At 40.3% G+C, this 23,650-nt stretch overlaps 2 protein-coding genes across 6 annotated transcripts in view; both read right to left on the minus strand.

Moving 5' to 3' along the window:
* Window positions 1-10,946: 10,946 nt before the first annotated feature.
* Window positions 10,947-13,253, minus strand: sp5a (Sp5 transcription factor a). The gene is made up of 2 exons (XM_035749124.2): window positions 12,913-13,253; window positions 10,947-12,495 (listed from the first exon to the last, which is right to left on the minus strand). The coding sequence occupies exons 1-2, from the start codon at window positions 12,961-12,963 to the stop codon at window positions 11,422-11,424; spliced, it is 1,125 nt and encodes a 374-aa protein (XP_035605017.1). The 5' UTR covers window positions 12,964-13,253; the 3' UTR covers window positions 10,947-11,421.
* A 4,139-nt stretch (window positions 13,254-17,392) lies between these two features.
* The window catches only part of myo3b (myosin IIIB), a 107,580-nt gene continuing 101,322 nt past the window's right edge, over window positions 17,393-23,650 (minus strand). For all 5 annotated transcript variants that reach the window (XM_035750102.2, XM_035750101.2, XM_035750104.2 and 2 more), the window contains one exon: window positions 17,393-17,981. The gene's annotated coding sequence lies outside the window, so the exon portion shown is untranslated. The remainder of the gene's footprint in view (window positions 17,982-23,650) is intronic.

Genomic DNA, 23,650 nt, shown 5'->3' on the forward strand with positions numbered 1-23,650 from the left:
CCCCAATATCGAACAGATCCGCTTTGTCTGCAAAATGTACATAGAATAGTGGCGCTTTCATCTATAACGTGACTTTTGGTAAGTGTTTGATAGCCTTTGAGGCTATATACCTCGATTTGGAAACTGATTTGGAATCCCGGTCACGAACATGGACTTGGGAAGTTTGATCCTATGCAACACATTACGCTCATATGGGATGAAGGAGGGGGGAGGAGAGAGGTCCTTGGCTTGTTCTTGTGAAATCGGAATAGTAGGGAACCATAATCAGAAGAGCCATCTCCTTTTAGGTTATTGTTTGTCTTCTTCTGTGGGATTAACATGTTTTGTTGAAATCTCAGCGTGTATTGGCTTCATCTGTTTTTCGATGAAGGCTACAATAAATATATTATCAATAACGATATTTATAGACAAGTAGGCGATTTTGGCCAAAGTTATAATGTCTTATTTTCGACCGAATTTTAAGATGACAACGCAACATTTATCTTACGTGTTTTTTGGTAAAGAAACAGTGAAATTCAAAGTCAGTGCATAAAGGTGAAAACAAAATCCACAAGGTGGCAGTAATGAATCATCAATGATTCCTCCCAGAACTCCACAGAATTGAAGTGGGCCACTCCGCAAATACTTCACGAATCTAATAATAAACCAACACATTTATCAGATTTGCTACATACCAAAGCTGCATGGGTGCAATGGAACGGAACAAGAATAGGCCCAGTGCGCAAGAATAAGATTCGAAGGAACAAGCTATTCATAGACTAGGCTGTAGAGTACAGGTTTAATCCTTCAATCAATTAAAATATAAATTCATCATCATAAACTATCATTCATATAAATACTGGGCACATGGAATTTTAATCTTCATCTAGTATCTTGCATAATCAATACGTAAGGTCAAATTATTATGTTTGGCTGTAAGGTCAATAAGTAAAGCCATTCAAAATGTCTGACTGAAGTCTCGTTTATACCTGGTTCTAATATCAAATAAAATCAAAAAACATTTTATTTGTCACGTACACATGTTTAGCAGATGTTAATGCGAGTGTAGCGAAATGCTTGTGCTTCTAGTTCCGACAATGCAGTAATAACCAACAAGTAATCTAACTAACAATTCCAAAACTACTGTCTTATACACAGTGTAAGGGGATAAAGAATATGTACATAAGGATATATGAATGAGTGATGGTACAGGGCAGCATAGGAAAGATACAGTAGATGGTATCGAGTACAGTATATACATATGAGATGAGTATGTAAACAAAGTGGCATAGTTAAAGTGGCTAGTGATACATGTATTACATAAGGATGCAGTTGATGATATAGAGTACAGTATATACGTATGCATATGAGATGAATAATGTAGGCTAAGTAACATTATATAAGGTAGCATTGTTTAAAGTGGCTAGTGATATATTTACATCATTTCCCATCAATTCCCATTATTAAAGTGGCTGGAGTTGAGTCAGTGTCAGTGTCAGTGTGTTGGCAGTAGCCACTCAATGTTAGTGGTGGCTGTTTAACAGTCTCTCGGTCCCAGCTTTGATGCACCTGTACTGACCTCGCCTTCTGGATGATAGCGGGGTGAACAGGCAGTGGCTCGGGTGGTTGATGTTCTTGATGATCTTTATGGCCTTCCTGTAACATCGGGTGGTGTCCTGGAGGGCAGGTAGTTTGCCCCCGGTGATGCGTTGTGCAGACCTCACTACCCTCTGGAGAGCCTTACGGTTGAGGGCGGAGCAGTTGCCGTACCAGGTGGTGATACAGCCCGCCAGGATGCTCTCGATTGTGCATCTGTAGAAGTTTGTGAGGCTTTTGGTGACAAGCCAAATTTCTTCAGCCTCCTGAGGTTGAAGAGGCGCTGCTGCGCCTTCTTCACAATGCTGTCTGTGTGAGTGGACCAATTCAGTTTGTCTGTGGATGCCGAGGAACTTAAAACTTGCTACCCTCTCCACTACTCTTCCATCGATGTGGATAGGGGGTTGTTCCCTCTGCTGTTTCCTGAAGTCCACAATCATCTCCTTAGTTTTGTTGACGTTGAGTGTGAGGCTATTTTCCTGACACCACACTCCGAGGGCCCTCACCTCCTCCCTGTAGGCCGTCTAGTCGTTGTTGGTAATCAAGCCTACCACTGTTGTGTCATCCGCAAACTTGATGATTGAGTTGGAGGCGTGCGTGGCCACGCAGTCGTGGGTGAACAGGGAGTACAGGAGAGGGCTCAGAACGCACCCTTGTGGGGCCCCAGTGTTGAGGATAAGCGGGGAGGAGATGTTGTTGCCTACCCTCACCACCTGGGGGCGGCCCGTCAGGAAGTCCAGTACCCAGTTGCACAGGGCGGGGTCGAGACCCAGGGTCTCGAGCTTGGAGGGTACTATGGTGTTGAATGCCGAGCTGTAGTCGATGAACAGCATTCTCACATAGGTATTCCTCTTGTCCAGATGGGTTAGGGCAGTGTGCAGTGTGGTTGAGATTGCATCGTCTGTGGACCTATTTGGGCGGTAAGCAAATTGGAGTGGGTCTAGGGTGTCAGGTAGGGTGGAGGTGATATGGTCCTTGACTAGTCTCTCAAAGCACTTCATGATGACGGAAGTGAGTGCTACGGGGCATATGTGTCCTATGTCCTGATCTAGGCCATATTCTGATTGTGCTCAGATTTTCAGACATGTGTCTACACATCACAGGAGGTTGGTGGCACCTTAATTGGGGAGGATGGGCTCATGGTATCAAAGAAACCATGTGTCATTCTATTCCCTCTGTTCAGGACATTATTATGAGCTGTCCTCCCCTCAGCAGCCTCCAGTGCTACACATGTTATTAAAATGTGTCTCTTATCCATCCACTGTGTCCACATTGTTACCAGATGTTCTGGTCACTCCATGTATGCAAGTTATTTGACAGGAGGCATGCAGAGGCCAAATTGAGGTCCATTACACATTGGCGTGCACCTAGCACATTTTTGCTCCTTATAGCGCCATATAGCTCCACAATGACATGGTTGGTTGACCGTAGGTGGGGGCGGGAGGTCCCGTATAAATACAAAACACACTTCCTTGACAACTTCCTTCAGAACAGCTCTGCTCTGCTCTGCTCCGCGAAGCGCAAGAAGTATGAATGCCCTGACTTCTGCAGAAGCCTAGCAACGTAAAATGCTCCACGGCCAATGCAGACGTCAGACCACGCAGCGCCTTTTAGCCCACTTGAGCCCATGTGACCTCAGCGGACCTTGGCTGTGCTTCTATGGAGTTTTCAGCACCTGGACAGCTCCTCCAACGGTTTCCAGTTGACGCTGTCAGACCTGTTATGGCAAACTCTATTTGGGCTAATTTTCAAGTCATTGTGATAGGCAACATGCTTCCAATGTGATCCTGAATATCCCAATGTATCATGTTTGTGATTAATCTGTTTTGATACACTTATCATAATTAATCAAGTGGCAGTCGTTAAAAATCAGACGTCAGATCTTAATTGACATCCAAAGGAAAGTGAAGGATGCAGTCCTCTTTATCGCGTTGCATAGATCTTATTAACAGCAGTCTCCAGGAGATGGCGCTTCCTCCTACCATTGAAACCAGATAAACCTCAAACCCTAGTGTTGAAACCACCTTGAAACTATGATAACCACGGAGAGATTGCCCACAGAATGTCAAGGGAAACACTATATTAAACCATTTAAGGGGAATGTGATCATTAAAAACACATCTAGGCAGTACCGTTCATAAATGAGTCTCTATTATTGGTGATGTCGTCACTCATCAAAAGCTAGACTAGGCCTATTAGAGAACAGGCTCAATGTTGATAACAAAAATGTATGTTCCATTTCAGTGAAAAAACAGTTGAAGCAGTGGAGACATTTGGACATCAGGTTAGAGCCCCCATGGTCATACAGTCAAACGACCATGATGTCTTTCATCTGCAAAGCAGAATTGCCCTAGCCTGGGTTGATAGATCTACTATTACCTGGATGAAAGACCAGATGGTTCTGGAAGTGTCAGAGGGCCTAGGGGACACTCTTCCCTCTGAAGGAGACCCCAATGCCCTTGGGTAGTGATAGGGATACTTCCCTGTAAAGTGTGCTGTCTTTCAGTTGAGTCGTGCTGACTCGGTATGGTCACTCAAGCTAAAAGGAGCAGGTTTGTGTTAACCCATCTGGCTCAGGCTTATGTGATGCTGTGCCTTGTTTGTGATGAGATGCAAGACACATTTTGAATTATTTTCCCTACTTGAACCTCGTACTATCATGGTCATCTATCCCCTGGCTTATAATTGAAGATGCACTTTTCACCTCTAGCCCAATCACAGAGCCAGTGGCACCATGACACTGCTGCCATCTTTACTTGAGTGCTTCACTGTTTCTGAATGTGGAAGTAGGATCCTTCTCTCTCTTCCTTCTTCCTCTGAAGGAGCAGCTGTCAGAGGATTCCCCTTAGCTGTCAGAGGGTGTCAATGGTGTCACAACAGTCATCTGCATCAACGTCTTTGCCACAGCAATCATTCATGTCTTCGCTCTGCTAATGTGGCATCCTTTGGCTAGAGAAGAAGCCATAAACAATTTGGATGTACACGCTGATGTTGGCATAATGGTACATCCAAGCCTTTACACAAATTTTCAAACCAGTGTCACAAAATCTGTTGTTTTGAGATAAACGTGATTCTCAAGGTTATGTTTTATTCATAGGACTCTGAATCTGTAGGTCTTTGTGAAGAATAAAACCAATACATCCATCTGGGGAAAAAAGGTTATTCTAGGTTATATACTGTTATTGATATACAGTGCCTTCATAAAGTATTCACCCCTTGACTTTGTGCACATTTTGCTGTTACAGCCTGAATTTAATATTGATTCATTTGAGATTTTGTGTCACTGACGTACACACAATACCTCATAATGTAAAAGTTATTAATTAAAATAAGTATTCAAACCCTTTCTTTAAATGTCAAGTCTAGATACGTTCAGGAGCAAAAATGTGTTTAACAAGTCACATAATAAGTTGCATTGACTCCCTCTGTTTAACATGACTTTTGAATGACTACTTCACCTCTGTACTCCACAGATACAATAATTATCTGTAATGTCCACCAGTCGAGCAGTGAATTTCAAACACAGATTCAACCACAAAGACCAGGGAGGTTTTCCACAAAGAAGGCCACCTATTGGCAGATGGGTAAAAACAAAATGAAGCATTGAATATCCCTTTATGCATGATGAAGTCATTAATTACACTTTGGATGGTGTATCAATACACACAGTCACTACAAAGATACAGGTGTCCTTCCTAACTCAGTTGCCAGAGAGGAAGGAAACCGCTCAGGGATTTCACTATGAGGCCAATGATGACTTTAAAACAGTTACAGAGTTTAATGGCTGTGATAGGAGAAAACTGAGGATGGGTCAATGACATTTTAGTTACTCAACAATTACTAACCTAAATGACAGAGTGAAAAGAAAGAAGTCGGTACAGAATAAAAATATTCCATAACATGCATCCTGTTTGGAACAAGTCACTAAAGTAAAACTGTGAAAAATGATTGGGTCAAATCCAACACAACACATCACTGAGTACCACTCTTTATATTTTAATATAAATAATAAATATTTATATATTTTGGTGGCTGCATCATGTTATGGCATGCTTGTCATTGGAAAAAGGACTAGGGATGTTTTTTTGTTGATAAAAAGAACAGAATAGAGCTAAGGACATGAGAAATCCTAGAGGAAAACCTGGTTCAGTCTGTTTTCCATCAAACACTGAGAGACAAATTCACATTTCAGCAGGACAATAACCTGAGACCCAAGGCTAAATGTACACTGGAGTTGCTTACACTGAGTGGCCTAGTTACAGTTTTGACTTAAATCGGCTTGAAAGTCTATTGCTAGACTTGAAAATGGCTATCTAGCAATGATCAACAACCAACTTGACAGAGCTTTAAGAATTGTAAAAAGAGTAGTGTGCAAATATTGTACAATCCAGGAATGCAAAGCTCTTAGAGACTTACCCAGAAAGACTCACAGCTGTAATTGCTGCCAAAGGTGATTCTAACATGTATTGACTCAGGGGTGTGAATACTTGTGTAAATGAGATATTTCTGTATTTCTTTTTCAATAAATTAGCAAACATTTCTACATATTTTCACTTTGTCATTATGGGGTATTGTGTGCAGATGGGTGAGATAAAGCTATGTAATCCATTTTGAATTCAGGCTTCAACAACAAGATGTTGAATAAGTCAAGGGGTATGAAAACTTTCTGAAGGCACTGTATGTACCATGCAATTGATATGTTTTGATGTGAGACAATGTCACGTACTGACTTTTTTTTAGATCCCTTTTCATCAAAATGGCATGAAATTCTCTCTCTATCATACCTTTTTTTTCTATCCTACTAGAATAAGTCAAAGTTAGAATCCAATTTAAGAATTTTGCACGGTTAAATACCCTGCACCCTCTTTCCTTAAAAGCCAATTAAAATATGCAAAAACACAATCCTTTAATTTTCTTATATCCTTTAATTTTCTTATAAAAATGTAAATGACTCAAAAGAGCCAGTTAAAATCTGAGGAATTATGATCAAACAATGAAAAAGAAACCTTTATTTCTTTATTGAGTTAAAAGCAATTGGATAAAGGGAGTAAAGATTGAAAGAAGATCCTTAGGAGAATAAATAAGGCATTGTGGTGCCATCCATGTGTTAGAACTAAAAAGTACCACGACTGAAGACACTGTCATTGAAATGTCGTTTCGTAAATGGATTGGTCTAATACACCATTATATTGTACCAGTGTATTGCACATGGCCTATTAGTAATTCACTCATCCACCTGCAGCGTTGATATCCAATGTACAATATTGAACTTGGGGGATACTATGGATTATTGAAGAGTTTCAGCATTTTTGATATTGGTAAACGGCTGGGCTAGATGTTTTGGAGGGAAAGAGTGTTGAGATGATTAAATTAGTGGAATTAAGTAAACCTCACGTGGCTTTACTATGGTTGGCGTTTTACAGTATAAGACATTGCTACATTACACCTCAATAAGGACTACATTTCATCTTTGCAAGCACAGGCTAATCAATGATAAGTCAACAGTTATCAAGATAACTTGTTCAATAACGTGCTAATTAGAGATAAGGGAGAAAGTAGGCTCTATCTTTCCAATGCCCCCATGGCTTTACAGTCGGTCCCTCTGTTGGGTTATGACAGAGATCCAGGTGGTCACGGTGTAACCCTGAAAATGACCCCTTATGTGTTTAAATCACTTCCAATACATTACACAGTAATACAGGCTAACTGCTGTGGTGTGGTGGTGATTCCTGAAAACGAGCTAACAGGTCATGTGTACATGTTCATAGCCACTTGTTAAAACAGTTGGAAGTGTTGTGTCTTGTCACTTATTTCAACCTCAGCCTTGGCTCAGCTTCCTGTCATAGTAGACTCGTGGTGGGTCCCTGTGGTACAGAACTTGTCCTCTTCCGGATTCTGCTGCTGTCCTAATTAATCAGTCATAAGTTCAATATAGCTCAAGATCAGAAGCAAGTACCACACCTAACTCCTCCCCCTAACCAATCACTGCATATATACATCGACATCTACCTGTCACTCATGTCTTCCTGGTTCCTGCACCCCACCTCACATCATCTCTCTGTTTTACAGGCCCTCAGGAGTTATATCGCGTCACCATCATGAGGAGACTCCACCAGTCTCCACCACACTCCACACTCTGAGCTATCCCACCAAGACCAAAGCTACTACTACTACCAGGATATCAGACACATGTATAGTTACATAAGGTGAATAACATTTTTTTAGGGTGTTATGGAGACCAGTACTTCCTACTTCCCATCCTATCACCAGGGGTCTGGCACAACTGATCCATTCCACCTCCAGCTGATATGATGCCCATGGTCAGATCTCCAAGACCCCTTAACAAAACAAGATTACCAGCCTCTTTACCAAACCAATAGGGCCCTCAAACTCAACTCTAGACCTCCAAGCCAGTTCCACTGCATATGTTCATTGTTCCCCTCTAATCAGGGACTGATTTAAAGCGGGGACACCAAGTGTGTGCAATTCATTATCAGGTAGAACAGAAAACCAGCAGGCTCCAGGATCTCATCGGATCGTAGAGTTGAATCTCTCTGCAATAAGGCCTAGATTAGCACTCCCCAAATGACATTTTACAAGCAACTGCACTGATGTAAATGTATACCTCTATATGTCAGGTGAAGTCAAGAGATACAGAACATCAAAACAATATGATTAACTATTTGATAAAATCTAAGGATGTGTTATAATTGTACAAACAATCATCTTAAGTATTGGAAGTTAATAACTCTGGACAACCAGACAGACTCTAATAGTCTATTCTAACAATACAACTAAACTTACTGGAGTGAGTATGCTTTGTCTTTACAGCCATACAGTAAAAACAAAAAACACCCACAAACCTACTGTAGCAGGAAGACTGGAATGTTGTGAACCAAGAGGCTGTGAGTTCACATCCCAGGTGAGGACATGCTGAATATGAATTACTGTGTAAATAAACAAGCACAATGTAATCATGTATGTCAATATGTAAGTTTAAAAATAATGTATGTCAAAAGCACTGTGTGTACGTAACTAGTTCCACAACCTTTTTTTTAGGCCAAATAATAATTTGTAGTTGAATGAACACGAGCCATTTGTGCAAACATCCTTTTAAGTCGACTGACATTTTGCCTGCGTTTTCTCACGTTGGAGCTAAGTTCGGGCCAACTAAAAATGTTACGTTCAGGTAACACTTTGACCAAAAGGTTCAGTAAACAAAAAAAGGATGTCAAATCAAATGAATTTAGAAAGCCCCTTTAACATCAGCAGGTGTCACAAAGGTGCTTATACAGAAACCCAGCCGAAAACCAGTTACTAAATAACATTTAGTTGAAACAACTAGATCTTTATTTTCTACAGTGCGTGCATGCCCCCCCTCTATAATTCCACAGTTATTATAATCATGGCTATCTTGGACGTTTAAAGCCAATCAGTGGCCAACAAAGCCTTTGTCTGCCATTAGGAGCCTTCATGGATGTGTTCAACACATCCTTAGAAGTCTTCGCTTCATAATAGGATAATGAAATTTGGATCAAGACTTAAAAGTTCAAATGGTGAAGACTCCTTTCAATGATCACCACCGATGTTTTTGGTTTACAATACCCCCCCTCCTCTTCCCTCCCGTCTTTTGTGTGATGACTGTACTGTAGATGACTATTGTTTGTCCGTGGAATGTGGAGATGTCCCGTGGGGAAGCTGGATGAAGCACTCAATCTCATTAAGTGTTTAGATATGAATTGTCTCAAGTACTGAGTGTTAAGGTCCCTCAATTCAATCAAACACTGGGTTACTGGATCTGAGGCATAGGCCAAGTTGAAAAACCTCAATATGCCTGTGGCTCAAGAATACCCATTTGCATTCATGTGTCTAACATTTCGATGTTTACAGGATGATTTAAGTGGAAACTTATTTAGACTGCATATTATTTCAAACATGCTCTGCAGCTGAAAAGGCCGGCCGTTTCAACTGATCCCAAAACCTGGTCACTGCATTGGTTTCAGTAGGGCCTCAAGCCCGGAGTACATATGACAGGTACTCCGGGCTTGGTCCGTCATGGCTCTGAGAGTTTTCCCCCCTGATATGTCAAGGTTTATGGGCTTGCAGCTGTGCTTCACTGTTTTTTTTTTTGCGACAATATTTATGATTGTTTGGTGATACAGCACCTACAGTCTAATCAATGCCTTACTTTAGTTTAGATTTTGAACTGAAATATGTGTGAGACTTCCAAGTCAACTAAATGTATTTCTCTAAAGAAATCTACAGCAGAAGAAAAGCTTTAAAGAACAATATGGTGCTCATAACACCTCTAATTGAAATATAAAATTCCTCTTCAGATCAACTTTTTTCACTGTAAAATGGTACCATTTCAATATCATCTCTATTGTAGCCCAATCATTTATGGACTATATACTGACTGGTTATTTCACACAGTATTTCTCATGTACTGCGTTGGGAACAACTGTTGGATATCAATTCCTACTGGGTCTCAGGAAAAGCACTGGTCTTGGGCAATAATTATTCTGTTCATCTGGAGGGTCACAGAAAATGTCAAACTTTAGGTGACTTTTTTAAAGCATTTTTGTCTTGACATAACAGTCACAAGAACAAGCTAGCTAGCTGGTATGTTCTGAAAGCCATCTATGTCGTTGAATACAATTATGTTTGTTATGTCATAACAATTGAACATACATACATACACTAACTTTTCATTTTAGTGGTAGTTGGACACCTTATCTGCGGAGATAGTATGATTCTAGCTGATTCTGATTGGTGCTGACATGATCATGCAGGCTAATGCACACTGCTGTATGTGATGTTAATGACCAGTTTCATTATCACAAATAATAACTTAAGAGAACCTATGGTTTTACAGGATCTATGTGCCAACATCACTGATCAAGGTCAGGATATAATTCTTAGGCAGGTGCAACTTCATTGTTTCTCGAGTTTGAAAACCATATTTGCCTAAATGAATCTTCCACATTTCATTCGTGTGGTTTTCCATGTTACCTGAAGTGGACCATTTTATATTCCTTCAAATGATGAATGTCGTGTTACTAGTGGATGTCGAAGGTAAAATTCCACGATTCACTATTTTATCATGGGTTTGACCAACTTCTCAGTTACAATTATGGCACAAAACTTGTCCTGTTATTAATATGCATTCTCAGTCTAAGCAGCAGCAATGGGTGAATGGTCCGCACGATGGTAAACCGGTTGATCAAAGGGCAAGTCCTCACACAGGTAACTAACTGTACAGTGTGACCACAACACAAAACATATTGAAACAGCGTGGAAGTTGTAGGATATATATTTTTTTGTTGTTCAGGTAATATGTTATGAAAAATTAAATGAGACTAATTCTGATATGGGACATTTGTATATTTTTTATTCTCACACAGTATTTGGGTCATATCAACAATAGCATATCTTTTCAAGAGCATGCTAAAACACCCCACATGGAGCGAAAACGGACACTTTCATTCAACAAAAGCTATTAAATATTATTTACAAGAAAGTGAAATCTTCCACCGAAGACAGTGATCCAAACACAAGTTGAAACTTGTCTTTCTTGATATGGTTTATAGACACAGAATACTAGCCCATTGGGGTATTAAAGTAAGTTCTCCAGGATCCCATGATAACTTTTGAGACAGATGTCATATATACAACAACAAAAATCATCCTAAACAGACCTGCAATGTTAGAGAAATAGTTTTTCAGTAGGTAAGAAAAAACTAAGTAACCAAAAATAATGGAAATGTCAGTTTGTACTTCAACTAAGTAAAGGACTTATATTGCACTATCTTGATTATGATATCAAATTGACTCTAACGTAGGCTACTACACGTTCCTCATATCTTCCCTTTTCACGTGATGATCAAACGTCTTCTCATGACACTTGTTTTTTTTGTTTTGGTGGGTTTTGACATGTTTTGCCAAATGGTCACTCCTCATGAACCTCTTGCAACAGTCTGGACAAACAAAGCGCTTCTCCCCAGTATGAGTCCTCAGGTGTCTCTGCAGCTCATCCGACCTGGTGAAACTCTTGCCACAGAAAAGCCAGTTACAAACGAATGGACGCTCTCCCGAGTGCCACCTCAAGTGCGCTTTGAGATGGGAAGTTTTGCCATAAACTTTCCCGCACCCTGGTATGTGACAGATGTGTTGCTTTTTCTTGCCGGGCTCATCGTTTGAGGTGGAGGACTGACAGTTTGGACACCTGCATCTCCGACATCTTCGGGCTGTTGCGAGGGGGGACTTTGTGTGAAGGAGGGCAGCGATTTGCGTCTGATACTGCGCGAAGTCTGTATGCCCCATCACCAAGCCCCTCTGCAGTTGGAAACGGTGGTGGCCAAGGGATTGAGTGGTGATTGAGTGGTGATGACTGACGTGATTTCCCTGTTGGAGACTCCACCACGGAATATCCTCCCCTGGGCTAGGGGATAACTGCCTCTGTTGCTGGTGCACAAGGCCAGAATGTCCCGTAACGAAACCTGGCATGGCAGTTGGCGCTGCGTAAGATACAGCAGGGACGTAGGTGGGTGGGCAAGAGGACTGTAACGACTGCATTGAGCACGGTAACATATTCACTGGAGAAAAGTCATAAGGATATGAAGGGTCCGCTGGAGGGGTGAGAGGGAGCTCGTGGTGGGAAGTAAATGAACTTTGAATGTGGAGCTGGGATTTAGATGATAGTCCAAAAGTAGAATTGCTAGAGAGAGTGCTTTGAGGATTCCCCTCGTTACTCCAAGGATGAAAAATTCGCGACGGCGAGCCTAAAGTAGTGTCATAAGGAACCTGGAGGAAATCCGACGGACTTGATCCGTGGTGGTGTCCGATCCGGTTACAAGTGGCAGCTAAGAGCGCCAGTGGAGAGTGCTTACAGTTTTCAGGAGAAGAGTTAGGAGTGCGGTCCTGCATATAAGTAAAACAAATAATGATTAATTATGTGTTGACTTGGCTCTAAACTAGAGTTGTAACTGTATTGAAAAGAAATGGGTACTCCGGCAATTAAAACGACATTGATTTGCCCAATATTAGTTTTAATCCACTCTCACTCCAGAAAAATAACTACAATACAAACATATAGTTGCAACTTAATCATTGAATCCGTTATTATTCGCCACATACAGTAAATCAAACAGCCACATTTCCGTTATTATGCAATACGTTTTTATAGATGAACCAGGTTAAAATTCGCATTATGCGCCACGCGTAATAACTAACAATACGCGCGGACTAAATGTTTAGTTTTAAACTACCGTATACATACAGTAATATTTTGAGAAGGACAAATAACACCACAACGAGAGCCAAAAGTTTTTAACAAACCTGAAGAAAAGCCTGGAGTGTTTCATTCCGCAGTACAGCCACTGCTGCCATGGTAAACGTCCTCTTTCTTTTTGGTTAAAAACAGATCACAATATCAAAACTAATTGAGATAAATGTAAAAGCGTAGAAAAATGTCTTGACGTGGTAAAGTCTTCACTCTCAATACTTCCTCTCCTCGAGATATCCTTGGACTATCTGGAGAGTGAGGGATCACTTCTTAGAATTTGATAAGGACTTTGGTGGGCCGCCAGCCAGTCAGAAATAAGATTTATTACTTTGAAGTTTGCCGCTGCCCAATCATCAAAGAATAGCGGCTGTATGAGAGGGGAAAGCAAATCCTTTGAATCCACAAAGCTCCTATGGTGTGTTTGTTGGTCTGGATAAAAGAGCTGATTATTAGGGGGGATGGGAAGGGAGGAGATAAAGGCGGGACAATTAATGAAGTAATCACTATGTGGGAAATGTATATACACAAATAATTGGATTTTCTTGATCAAAGACCCCCATGCCGCCTGGAGACCCTGGTATTGGATGCTGTAGTCATCTGATCCTCTTTTTGTAATTAAGGATTTGTAGCACAACCCGATGTGACAATGTAACATTGCTATCTCTGGAGATCTCCTGGCGCATAGCTGTTTGATAATTTCAAGAGGAGTAGCTAATGAGAGCAAATCAAGTCTCAACACAAAGTTAATGTCGCTGGGGAAGCATTTACCTTTTTTCCTAAATATAAATGAAATACTTTTTTATTATAACAAACAATTATGATGTTGATAACGTGTTTCCATGGAACTAAAATGCTCCTGATAGTTTATTAATCAACACATGTCAACTGGCAGAGTACAACATGTCTTGGAAGAAGATTACAGTTTATACCCTGGCCTGATTACAGACATGTCAATGTCAATATCACTTCACTTCTTTCATTCTTTGATAGTTAACCTCAAAAGCTCATAGTGGTGTCATTTGCGTTCTAGTGTGTAAAGTGACTTTTACGTACTAGTGGCAAAATTGGCTATCGGATAAGTTGAAAGTGATAGAAGCAGTAGCCTGACAACTATATCCCATAGGCTACTTTCAGTAACGAAATGCAACTGTTGTAGCAATTCATTTACGTAACTACCAGAGTATTAACCATAACTTATTTAGATAGCCCTCAATTGATCCAGGTGTCAAACGTGGCAGATGGAGACATCACCCTCTCTATGTGTGTTTTCTAAAAAGTTGTGCCAGTGTTAGAGACCTGGCAAGGAAGGAGGAGTTCCCATCCGCAAGAAAGTGGAAACAATTTTGAAACCCCCTGCCTGCATCTCTGCCTTGAGCTTGTTGGTCTTTCATGGCCAAGGACCAACCTGGTCTCACATAATTTCGTATTATTCTGTACGTAAATCTGAGAAACTGTACAAAAAAATGCAACATGTAAAGTGTTGGTCCCTTATTTCATGAGCTGAAATTAAACATACCAGAAATTTCCCAGAGGCACATAAAGCATATTTCCCTCAAATTCTGTGCACAAATTTGTTTACATCCCCGTTAGTGAGCATTTCTCCTTCGCCAAGATAATGCATCCACCTGACAGGTGTGGCATATCAAGAAGCTGATTAAACAGCATGATCATTACACATGTGCATTGTGCTGGGGACAAGAAAAATGCCACTCTAAAATGTGCAGTTTTGTCACTTAACACAATGCTACAGTTGTCTCAAGTTAGGAGCGAGCGTGCAATTGGCATGCTGACTGCAGGAATGTCCACCGGAGCTGTTGCCAGAGAATTGAATGTTCATTTCTATACCATAAGCCGCCTCCAACGTCGTTTTAGAGAATTTGTCAGTACAACTGGTCTCACAACCGCAGACCACGTGTAAACACGCCAGCTCAGGACCTCCACATTCGGCATCTTCACCTGCGGGATCATCTGAGACCAGACACCTGGACAGCTGATGAAACTGTGAGTTTGCACAACCAAATAATCTCTGCACAAACTGTCAGAAACGGTCTCAGGGAAGCTCATCTGCATGCTCGTCATCCTCACCAGGGTCTTGTCCTGATTGCAGTTTGACATCGCAACCGACTTCAGTAGGACAATGCTCACCTGTACCAGGCAGATGTCAACATTGTTAACAGAGTGCCCCGTGGTGGCAGTGGGGTTATGGTATGGGCAGGCATAAGCTAAGGACAATGAAGACAATTGCATTTTATCAATGGCAATTTGAATGCACAGAGATACCATGATGAGATCCTGAGGCCCATTGTCGTGCCATTCATCCGCCGTCATCACCTTCTGTTTCAGCATGATAATGCACAGCCCCCTGTCACAAGGATATGTACAAATTCCTGGAAGCTGAAAATGCCCCAGTTCTTCCATGGCCTGTATTCTCACAAGACATGACACCCATTGAGCATGTGTAGGATGCTCTGGATTGACATGTACGACAGAGTGCTCCAGTTCCCGCTAATATCTAGCAACTTCATACAGCCATTGAAGAGGAGTAGTACAACATTCCACAGGCTACTACAACAGCCTGATCAACTCTATGCGAAGGAGATGTGTCCCGCTGCATGGGGCAAATGGTGATCACACTAAATACTGACTGGTTTTCTGATCCACGCTCCTACCTTTAAAAAAAGTTCTGTGACCAACAGATGCATATCTGTATTCCCAGTTATGTGAAATCCATAGATTAGGGCCTACTGAATTTATTTAAATTGACTGATTTCCTTAAATGAACTGTAACTCAGTAAAAAAAATTAAATTGTTGCATGTAGCATTTTATATTTTTGTTCAGTGTAGTTTGATATGTTACATTTCTTATGGTATGTATTCATTTCTGGATGTCCATATCCCATTCCGTATGATATGTTACGAATTACAATTCGTATTATATGTTACGAATTTGCAAAACTAATTATATGTTACGAATTTACAAAACGAATTATATGTTACGAATTTACAAAATGCGTTATAAGTTCCGAATTAGAAAAACATACAGTATGTAACGAATTTACACAACGTATGATATGTTATGAATTTGCAAACGTGTGATATATTACGATATTTTAACTAGGCTAGGTTTTAGGCATTAGGGTTAAGTTTAGAAGTTAGGTTAAAGGGTTGAGGTTAGGGTTAGTTAAAAGGGTTAAGGTTAGGGTTAGGTGAAGGGTTAAGTTTAGGGTTTGGGTTAGTTAACATGCTCAGTAGTTAAACATAGTAAGTAGTTTTAAAGTTGCTAATTAGCTAAAATAGTCTGTGATGTGATTCGAACTCGCAACTTTCCCCTAGTTGCTAATTAGCTAAATGCAAAAGTTGTCCGTGATGATATTCTAACTTGCGACATTTGGGTTGCTAGAGCTTCGCCTTATAATCATCTGTCTTATGTAAACATACGAACCGTAACATATCATACTAAATGGAGTGTTTCGGATTTATGTACAGAATAATACAAAATGCTCTGAGAGCAGATTGCAACAACATCACTATATAAGACCTTATTGGGAGTGTCTCGAATGTACGTATATAATAACACAAAATGCTCTGAGACCAGGTTGCAACAACATAAGCATATAAGTAAGACCTTCAGAATGACAGAAAGTATTTGGAAATAGATTAAATAAAACAAAGAAACAAACTAAGGTTTTTGTTGTTATAAAGGGATATATTTTCTAATAGGAATAAGTAACAGCAAAAAACTTTTGTAAAACTGTTGTAGTCTAGTCAACTTCAACTGTAGAGCAATGGAAGTTTTCTTTTATATCAACGCAGTGATCATTATCAGGCTTCCCTGCAGAAACAATCACTGTCCTCTCAAATACTTTGGAGCGGCTGATTTAGAATGAGATCTGTTCCTTTGAAGGGATTAATGTTCCGGTCCTCTCCCACGGCTCTACACACAGTCGTGGGGGAAAGGGGGGAGTCCTGTTGGGCCACGCAGAAACCCTGTTTCTCTGCAAAGCCATAGGCTGCTTGCTTGCAAGAGTGGGGAAGCTACACTGAATATATGAAATGAGTTTAGGCCTGATGCCTAAATGAATCGTATTTACAACTATGGTCAATGAAGACCAAGTTACACATGTCAATAAGGATGTAATTTCCTACGCACATTATTGCTGCATAATATAGTGCACAGCAATCTTAATTTTCCAAAAATATTCTCACCACTAATCCACTAAACTATATTGAACTACAAAAGAGACTTCCATAGAACTGGTGTTTGCTCATATAAAGTTAAAACATGGCTTGAGGAAGAGCAAGTGCCTTATTGTTTTTACATGAATTCTATTAGTGTACTGCATTTACAACCAACAATAAGTAACTCAAATTCAAATATTCATATAGTTTGATATTCTATATAGTCTAAAAACATACATTTATGGCATAAAAACGGTCTATAACTATGAATGCATCTTGTACTGTACATGTGACCTGGGTGGATGCCTGTGTGGTAGGCCTACTGACAGTTCAAACAAAAGGCAAAGATTGGAGTAATGTTGTATCTTTGATTTGTTTTAATCACTTTATTAGAATGGTACAAAACAATGTTGATACAAAGAAAGATAGTGAGAACATGTACGTGTAAAATCAGTATGCAGCGAGTTCAACATAAAAATGCCTATCTGCAAGTACTACTGGCTACAACTGATTCCACATGGGGGTGAATTACAAGTTTACAATAAGCTGCTATTTGACATTATACTGTATAGAGTGGAATACATTGAAAAAATAATAGCAATTAAAGCCAGCCATTACACTAAAGGTGACTTATGGTAAATGATTTAGCACGAGTTGTATGATAAACCATGCTATTTACAATTTCATATCAAGTTCATGTTTTTGGATAAGTGACATCAACGAAGACTATTGATCATGGCCTTCACAATCACTTTTTTTGGGGCAATTCATATTGCTAATCAAAATGCAGACATGTAAACACACAATCACTTAAGAAAAGGACAGCTTTCACATCCACTTACAGGAAAATAAATCATCCATGGTCATTACAATATACAGTACAATTCAAGTCGGACAAAATATACAGTTCTTTTTGGTTGACGTCAGGTTTAAAGAAAGCAATCTGTAAAAGAAAGAGAGACCAAGCCAGTTTACAATATGTCATAAATTCCTTTTGTATTACTTGAACATAGTTGACTTCAAGTCCAGAGAATTAAGACATGGAAATGAAACACTTAAATGCTTTTTCAGAGGACAGAGGGGTCATTTCCAGGCACAATGGCTTATTTAATCTATATACAACATTTTTGACTATTCACTTTTATTCAAAGGACATGTTTCACATTTCAGGAACAAGTATTCCCTCCAAAATTGCGAATATGTGGTGTAAGTGAAAGTGTAGTTGCATCCGGTTTTATAGCATTGAACACATTGACAGTTAGAACTGCAGCTGTGAAGGAGTTGGGGGGTAATGCCACAACATGAACCCCTTTTTAACTATTCATATTCTCTGGACAGTTGGGAGAGAAAACAGGTTCCACATCTGTCTCACACGAGAGACATGAGAGGCAGAGAGAGGGGGGCTGAGAGGGAGAAAGCAAGAGAGGCGCTCGAGGCTACTGGATACTTGAGCCGCTATAATGGCGTCTCCTATGAGAAAACATCTGTGAATTTCCTCAGTGATCTACAACAAAGTGTAACTCAGAGCAGTCACTCAGCAGACCTTTGAAGTTGCTCTCTGACAGAAAGCTGCCATTGTTCACAGCCCCCAACATAGAAGAGCTCCAACTTTGGTCTCACTAATATTCAAGATTTTCCCTGCAATGCGATACAACTCTCGTTTCTCCCCCAACCTATGAAGCAGAGGATCTCTGCATTTTCAAAAGCAAAGCCATGGCAATGTGCAGGCTGGCCCGAGGTCAAGGAAGGAGGGACAGGTCATTTCACCTACTCAGCCCACCCTGTGTGTGGTAATCCAGCCCTCCCACAATAATTCTCAGGGTCACAGCCTGATCTGCCAGGAAAGATGAGGAACAGAGATATCATATCAGGAGGCAATTAGGCTGAGTGATATGCCAGCCAGGGACAAGAGCACATCTTGCAGACGAACTTACTGCATGTGAAAGTTCTCACTACTTAGATATGAGCAGATTCACATGTGGTCGAGGCAATACAACATGTAGAAAGACTAGCTTGTCTAACTTCATAATGTAGAAACATTGTGTAATGTTCTTACTTATATACAGTACCATTCAAAAGTTTGGACACACCACCTCATTCAAGGTTATTTCTTTATTGTTACTATTTTCTATGTTGTAGAATAATAGTGAAGATATCAAAACTATGAAATAACACATATGGAATCATGTAGTAACCAAAAAAGTGTTAAACAAATCAAAATACATTTTATATTTGAGATTCTTCAAAGTAGCCACCCTTTGCCTTGATGACAGCTTTGCACACTCTTGGCATTCTATCAACCAGCTTCATGATGTAGTCACCTGGAATGCATTTCAATTAACAAGTGTGCCTTGTTAAAAGTTAATTTGTGGAATTTCTTTCCTTCTTAATGCGTTTGAGCCAGTTGTGTTGTGACACGGTAGGGTTGGTATACAGAAGATAGCCCTATTTGGTAAAAGACCAAGTCCATATTAAGGCAGGAACAGCTCAAATAAGCAAAGAGAAATTACAGTGAATCATAATTTTAAGACATGAAGGTCAGCCAAAACGGAACATTTCAAGAACTTTTAAAGTTTCTTCAAGTGCAGTCGCAAAAATCATCTAGCACTATGATGAAACTGGCTCTCATGAGGACTGCCACAGGAAAGAAAGACCCAGAATTACATTTGCTGCAGAGGATAAGTTAATTAGAGTTACCAGTCTCAGAAATTGCAGCCCAAATAAATTCTTCACAGAGTTCAAGTAACAGACACATATCAACATCAACTGTTCAGAGGAGACCGCGTGAATCAGGTCGTCATGGTCAAATTGCTGTAAAGAAACCACTACTAAAGGACACCAGTAAGAAGAAGAGACTTGCTTGGGCCAAGAAACATGAACAATGGACATTAGACCAGTGGAAATCTGTCCTTTAGTCTGATGAGTCCAAATTTGAGATTTCTGGATCCAACCACCATGTCTTTGTGAGATGCAGAGTAGGTGAACAGATGATCTTCGCTTTTGTAGTTCCCACCGTGAAGCATGGAGGAGGAGGTGTTATGGTGTGGGGGTGCTTTGCTGGTGACACGGTCTGTGATGTATTTAGAATTCAAGGCACACTTAACCAGCATGGCTACCACAGCATTCTGCAGCGATACACCATCCCATCTAATTTGTGCTTAGTAAGACTATCATTTGTTTTTCAACAAGACAATGACACAACCCACCGCCTGTGTAAGGCTGTGTAAGGGCTACTTGACCAAGAAGGAGAGTGATGGAGTGCTGCATCAGATAACCTGGCCTCCACAATCACCCAACCTCAATCCAATTGAGATGGTTTGGGATGAGTTGGACCGCGGAGTGAAGGAAAAGCAGCCAACAAGTGCTCAGGATATGTAGGAACTCCTTCAAGACTGTTGGAAAAGCACTCCAGGTGAAGCTGGTTGAGAGAATGCCAAGAGTGTGCATCAAGGCAAATGGTGGCTACTTCGAATCTCAAATATAAAATATATTTTGATTTGTTTAACACTTTTTTTTTTGGTTACTACATGATTACATACGTGTAATTTCTCCGTTTTGTTGTCTTCAAAATAATTCTACAATGTAGAAAAAAAATATATAATAAATAAAAACCCTGGCATGAGTAGGTTTCTCCAAACCTTTGACTGGTACTGTATATGTGTTATACTATATCTTGTGTCATAAGAAGTGGACATTTTTTCTTATAAAAGCTTACATTTCAACCAATCAAGTCACGGATGCATTGGATGCGAATGTGATCTACAGTAAAATCAGGTTGTTTCATGAAGCACCAGGTGACAGGATCCTATTTCTCTTGGCGGTGGCAGAAAGACACATTTCCCCATTTTGCCTCCCAAACTACCACAAGGCTGCAGTGATTCTCACACCGTTTCCCGCCAAGCGTTTATTCCATGGCAGCTGGTCACACCATCTGGGCCGAGCAGTGCCGAGGCAAAACAAAACAGGTTACACCTTTGGCCATGCCAAGTCTGCTTGTGCCCCCGTTCAGTCAACAAACTGAGAGAGGCTAATCAGAATTTCATGCTCTGATTTGTCAAGCCCCATTCCAACAAAACAACTTTTTAGGTAAACACATTTTGTAGGATACGGGATGAATGTGGTTTCCTTACGCTGTTTTGTATATTCCATTGCTAGCTTAAAACCCCTCACACTCGTGAGAATTGGCCTATATGGATAGGGCTACATTGAAATGTTAATTACAGAAGAAATATAAAAATCATATGCATAACCATGGTTGCAATTAAAATGGGAACAGTTTGGAGATTATGGGAAAATTATTAGACTAAAGGTGAGGACACAACAGCTCACTCGAGACAAGACTGATTCCAAACATTACATTGTTGATTTTATGTGCATTTCACATGTACTGTACTTTTTGCTGCATTTGTTAATAACGAAAACTGAAAATACTCTAGATACTCTAGATACATCCAGTAACATGATAAGAATATTATTGGATCATTTGGGGTAGGTGCAACATAAATGAGACAAAAATGATAAGGGTTTGAGTGAGAGGTCAAACTGGGGTTTCCAAGTGGCCAACTCCCCAAAGTGTACACATCTCCAAAGTTATTTCAATACATTCTTATGACTCAAAGAAGAGTCTTCAACTATGAGGTGCTTTTTTTTTTTTTTTGGGGGGGGCTCTCCTAGCTTTGCCGTTGAGGAACTAGAGCAAGCACACTTGTAGTTGTTTTGTTTGGAACAGCCCTGCATCCCCGCCTACACACAATTACTGTTGTTGTTTTAAGCAATCCAAAAACAGTCCATCATAACCCGCAATCTGGGTCAGGTGGGCATAATTTGAAAGCTTGTTCCTTTTGCCAACATGACTAGCTAAATGATAAAATATGATTTGACATCGTTAGGCTTTCACAAGGCAATTCAGAGAAGCAGATTTTGGTGCACATAGAATGACGTCATGAGTGCATTCAGATGAGTGGGCCGCGGCAAAATGTTCTTCACATTACAACAAACATAGGCTCATTCTGTTCAGGACAGCCCAGGGTATAACGCCATGTCATCTTGAACATCAAACATAATGATCATAAATGTTGACACTGTATTACATGAGTTTTATGATATGGAAATGGGAAGTGAACGTTTGGACGTGTTTGGATCGCTTATATGACATCAAAGCGGTATTTATTATAATCCTCAACGTCTCATGTTTTAAAATACATATAGTCCTCAAAATGTTCAGCATTTCCCCAACTAAGACAACAAAACATTTGCTAATGTTGCCCAATTAGCAGGAGGATGGCTCTCAAGTTAACGACGGCTGTCAGTCAAAACCCATGCAGGGCTGTGAAGCGGAGACCCTGAGCTCTGGCATCATGTATAGCATGTTACTGTGTAGCCACTGCTTTCCAATTTAGGCGCTTATCAGTGCTAGAATCTGCCATTTTCAACCTGTATACAGGTACAAATGTAGAGGGCACGTTTCTTAAATAAAAGTCTTCTGAGGAGAACCGGTCATTAGCTACCCAAATTACAGGGGAAAACTTTCCAGGAAAGGTCCTCTCTATCCCATCATGCATACATTTTCTATTCATGCATTTTCTATTCATGCAAATGTGAGCATCTCAACTGTGCATAGAATGCCCTCAACAAATTGCAGGTGTGAGGAAGCTGAAACAAAAGCCACTGTAACCCTAATGGCATCCCTTGTCATTAAGATGCCTTTGATGTGTGTACTCAGACTCTTTTATCTCCTTCTTCCCTCTATCCCTCTTTACTCTGTATTCTCTCTCCCTGGCTCAACCAGTTTCTTTATTAATGCACTCTTCAGGGAATGTTCTTTTGCACAGAACCCTCAACACATCTGACATCTGTTTGACATTCATGCCTGCCCATTTCTTCAATCATTAGCTTGCTAAGAGCATCATAGAGTAAGGTAAGACTTCAACGCACCTGTTCAGCCCACAATGCACCCCCACCCCACCAAAGTAGAAGAAAAACAATATCACCAAAAAACACACTAAAAATGACAAATTAAAAGCCCTGACATAAGCCGTAACTTAAGATAGAAATGCATGATCATATTCAAATTATTACCATATGTCTACTTGGGTCCCTGTTGAAATTCTTTAATGCAAAGCTAAACATCTGTATATCAAAAGCACATAAACTTAATTAAAACAGAGTGTGTCTGCAAAGACTGCTGAAGAAACATTGATATTCAAAAACTCTCCCTTTGAACTCAAAGGATATAGAAAAAGGACAGTGTTGGCTTAATCGTGTTTGCTCTTTGAAGTAAGACATCACTATTAGTAAGACATCACTATTAGGAGAAAAGGTAAACGTGCCTGCTGTGGAAAATAAAAGCTTTTCATAATTTGTAAAGGCTGTAGCTTGAGATATCAGATAGGTGGTGGGAGTATGATACTTAGCTGATATGAATGTTTCAAGGCTGGCTGTAGGTTTAAAAAAATATATATATATTTAATTAGGCAAGTCAGTTAAGAACAAATTGTTATTTACAGCCAAACCCTAACCCAAACAACGCTGGGACAATTGTGCGCCACCCTATGGGACTCCCAATCACGTCCGGTTGTGATACAGCCTGGAATCGAAACAGGGTCTGTAGTG

This window comes from Oncorhynchus keta, chromosome 34 (assembly GCF_023373465.1).
Source record: "Oncorhynchus keta strain PuntledgeMale-10-30-2019 chromosome 34, Oket_V2, whole genome shotgun sequence".
In the NCBI taxonomy this organism is placed as follows: Eukaryota; Metazoa; Chordata; class Actinopteri; order Salmoniformes; family Salmonidae; genus Oncorhynchus; species Oncorhynchus keta.

Bases quoted from the DNA above. Each gene is read 5' to 3' on its own strand.
- sp5a (XM_035749124.2), bottom strand. From the start codon at position 12,963: ATGGCAGCAGTGGCTGTACTGCGGAATGAAACACTCCAGGCTTTTCTT. The intron at 12,496-12,912 runs GTTTGTTAAAAA...ACTTATATGCAG, and splicing joins CACTCCAGGCTTTTCTTCAG to GACCGCACTCCTAACTCTTC.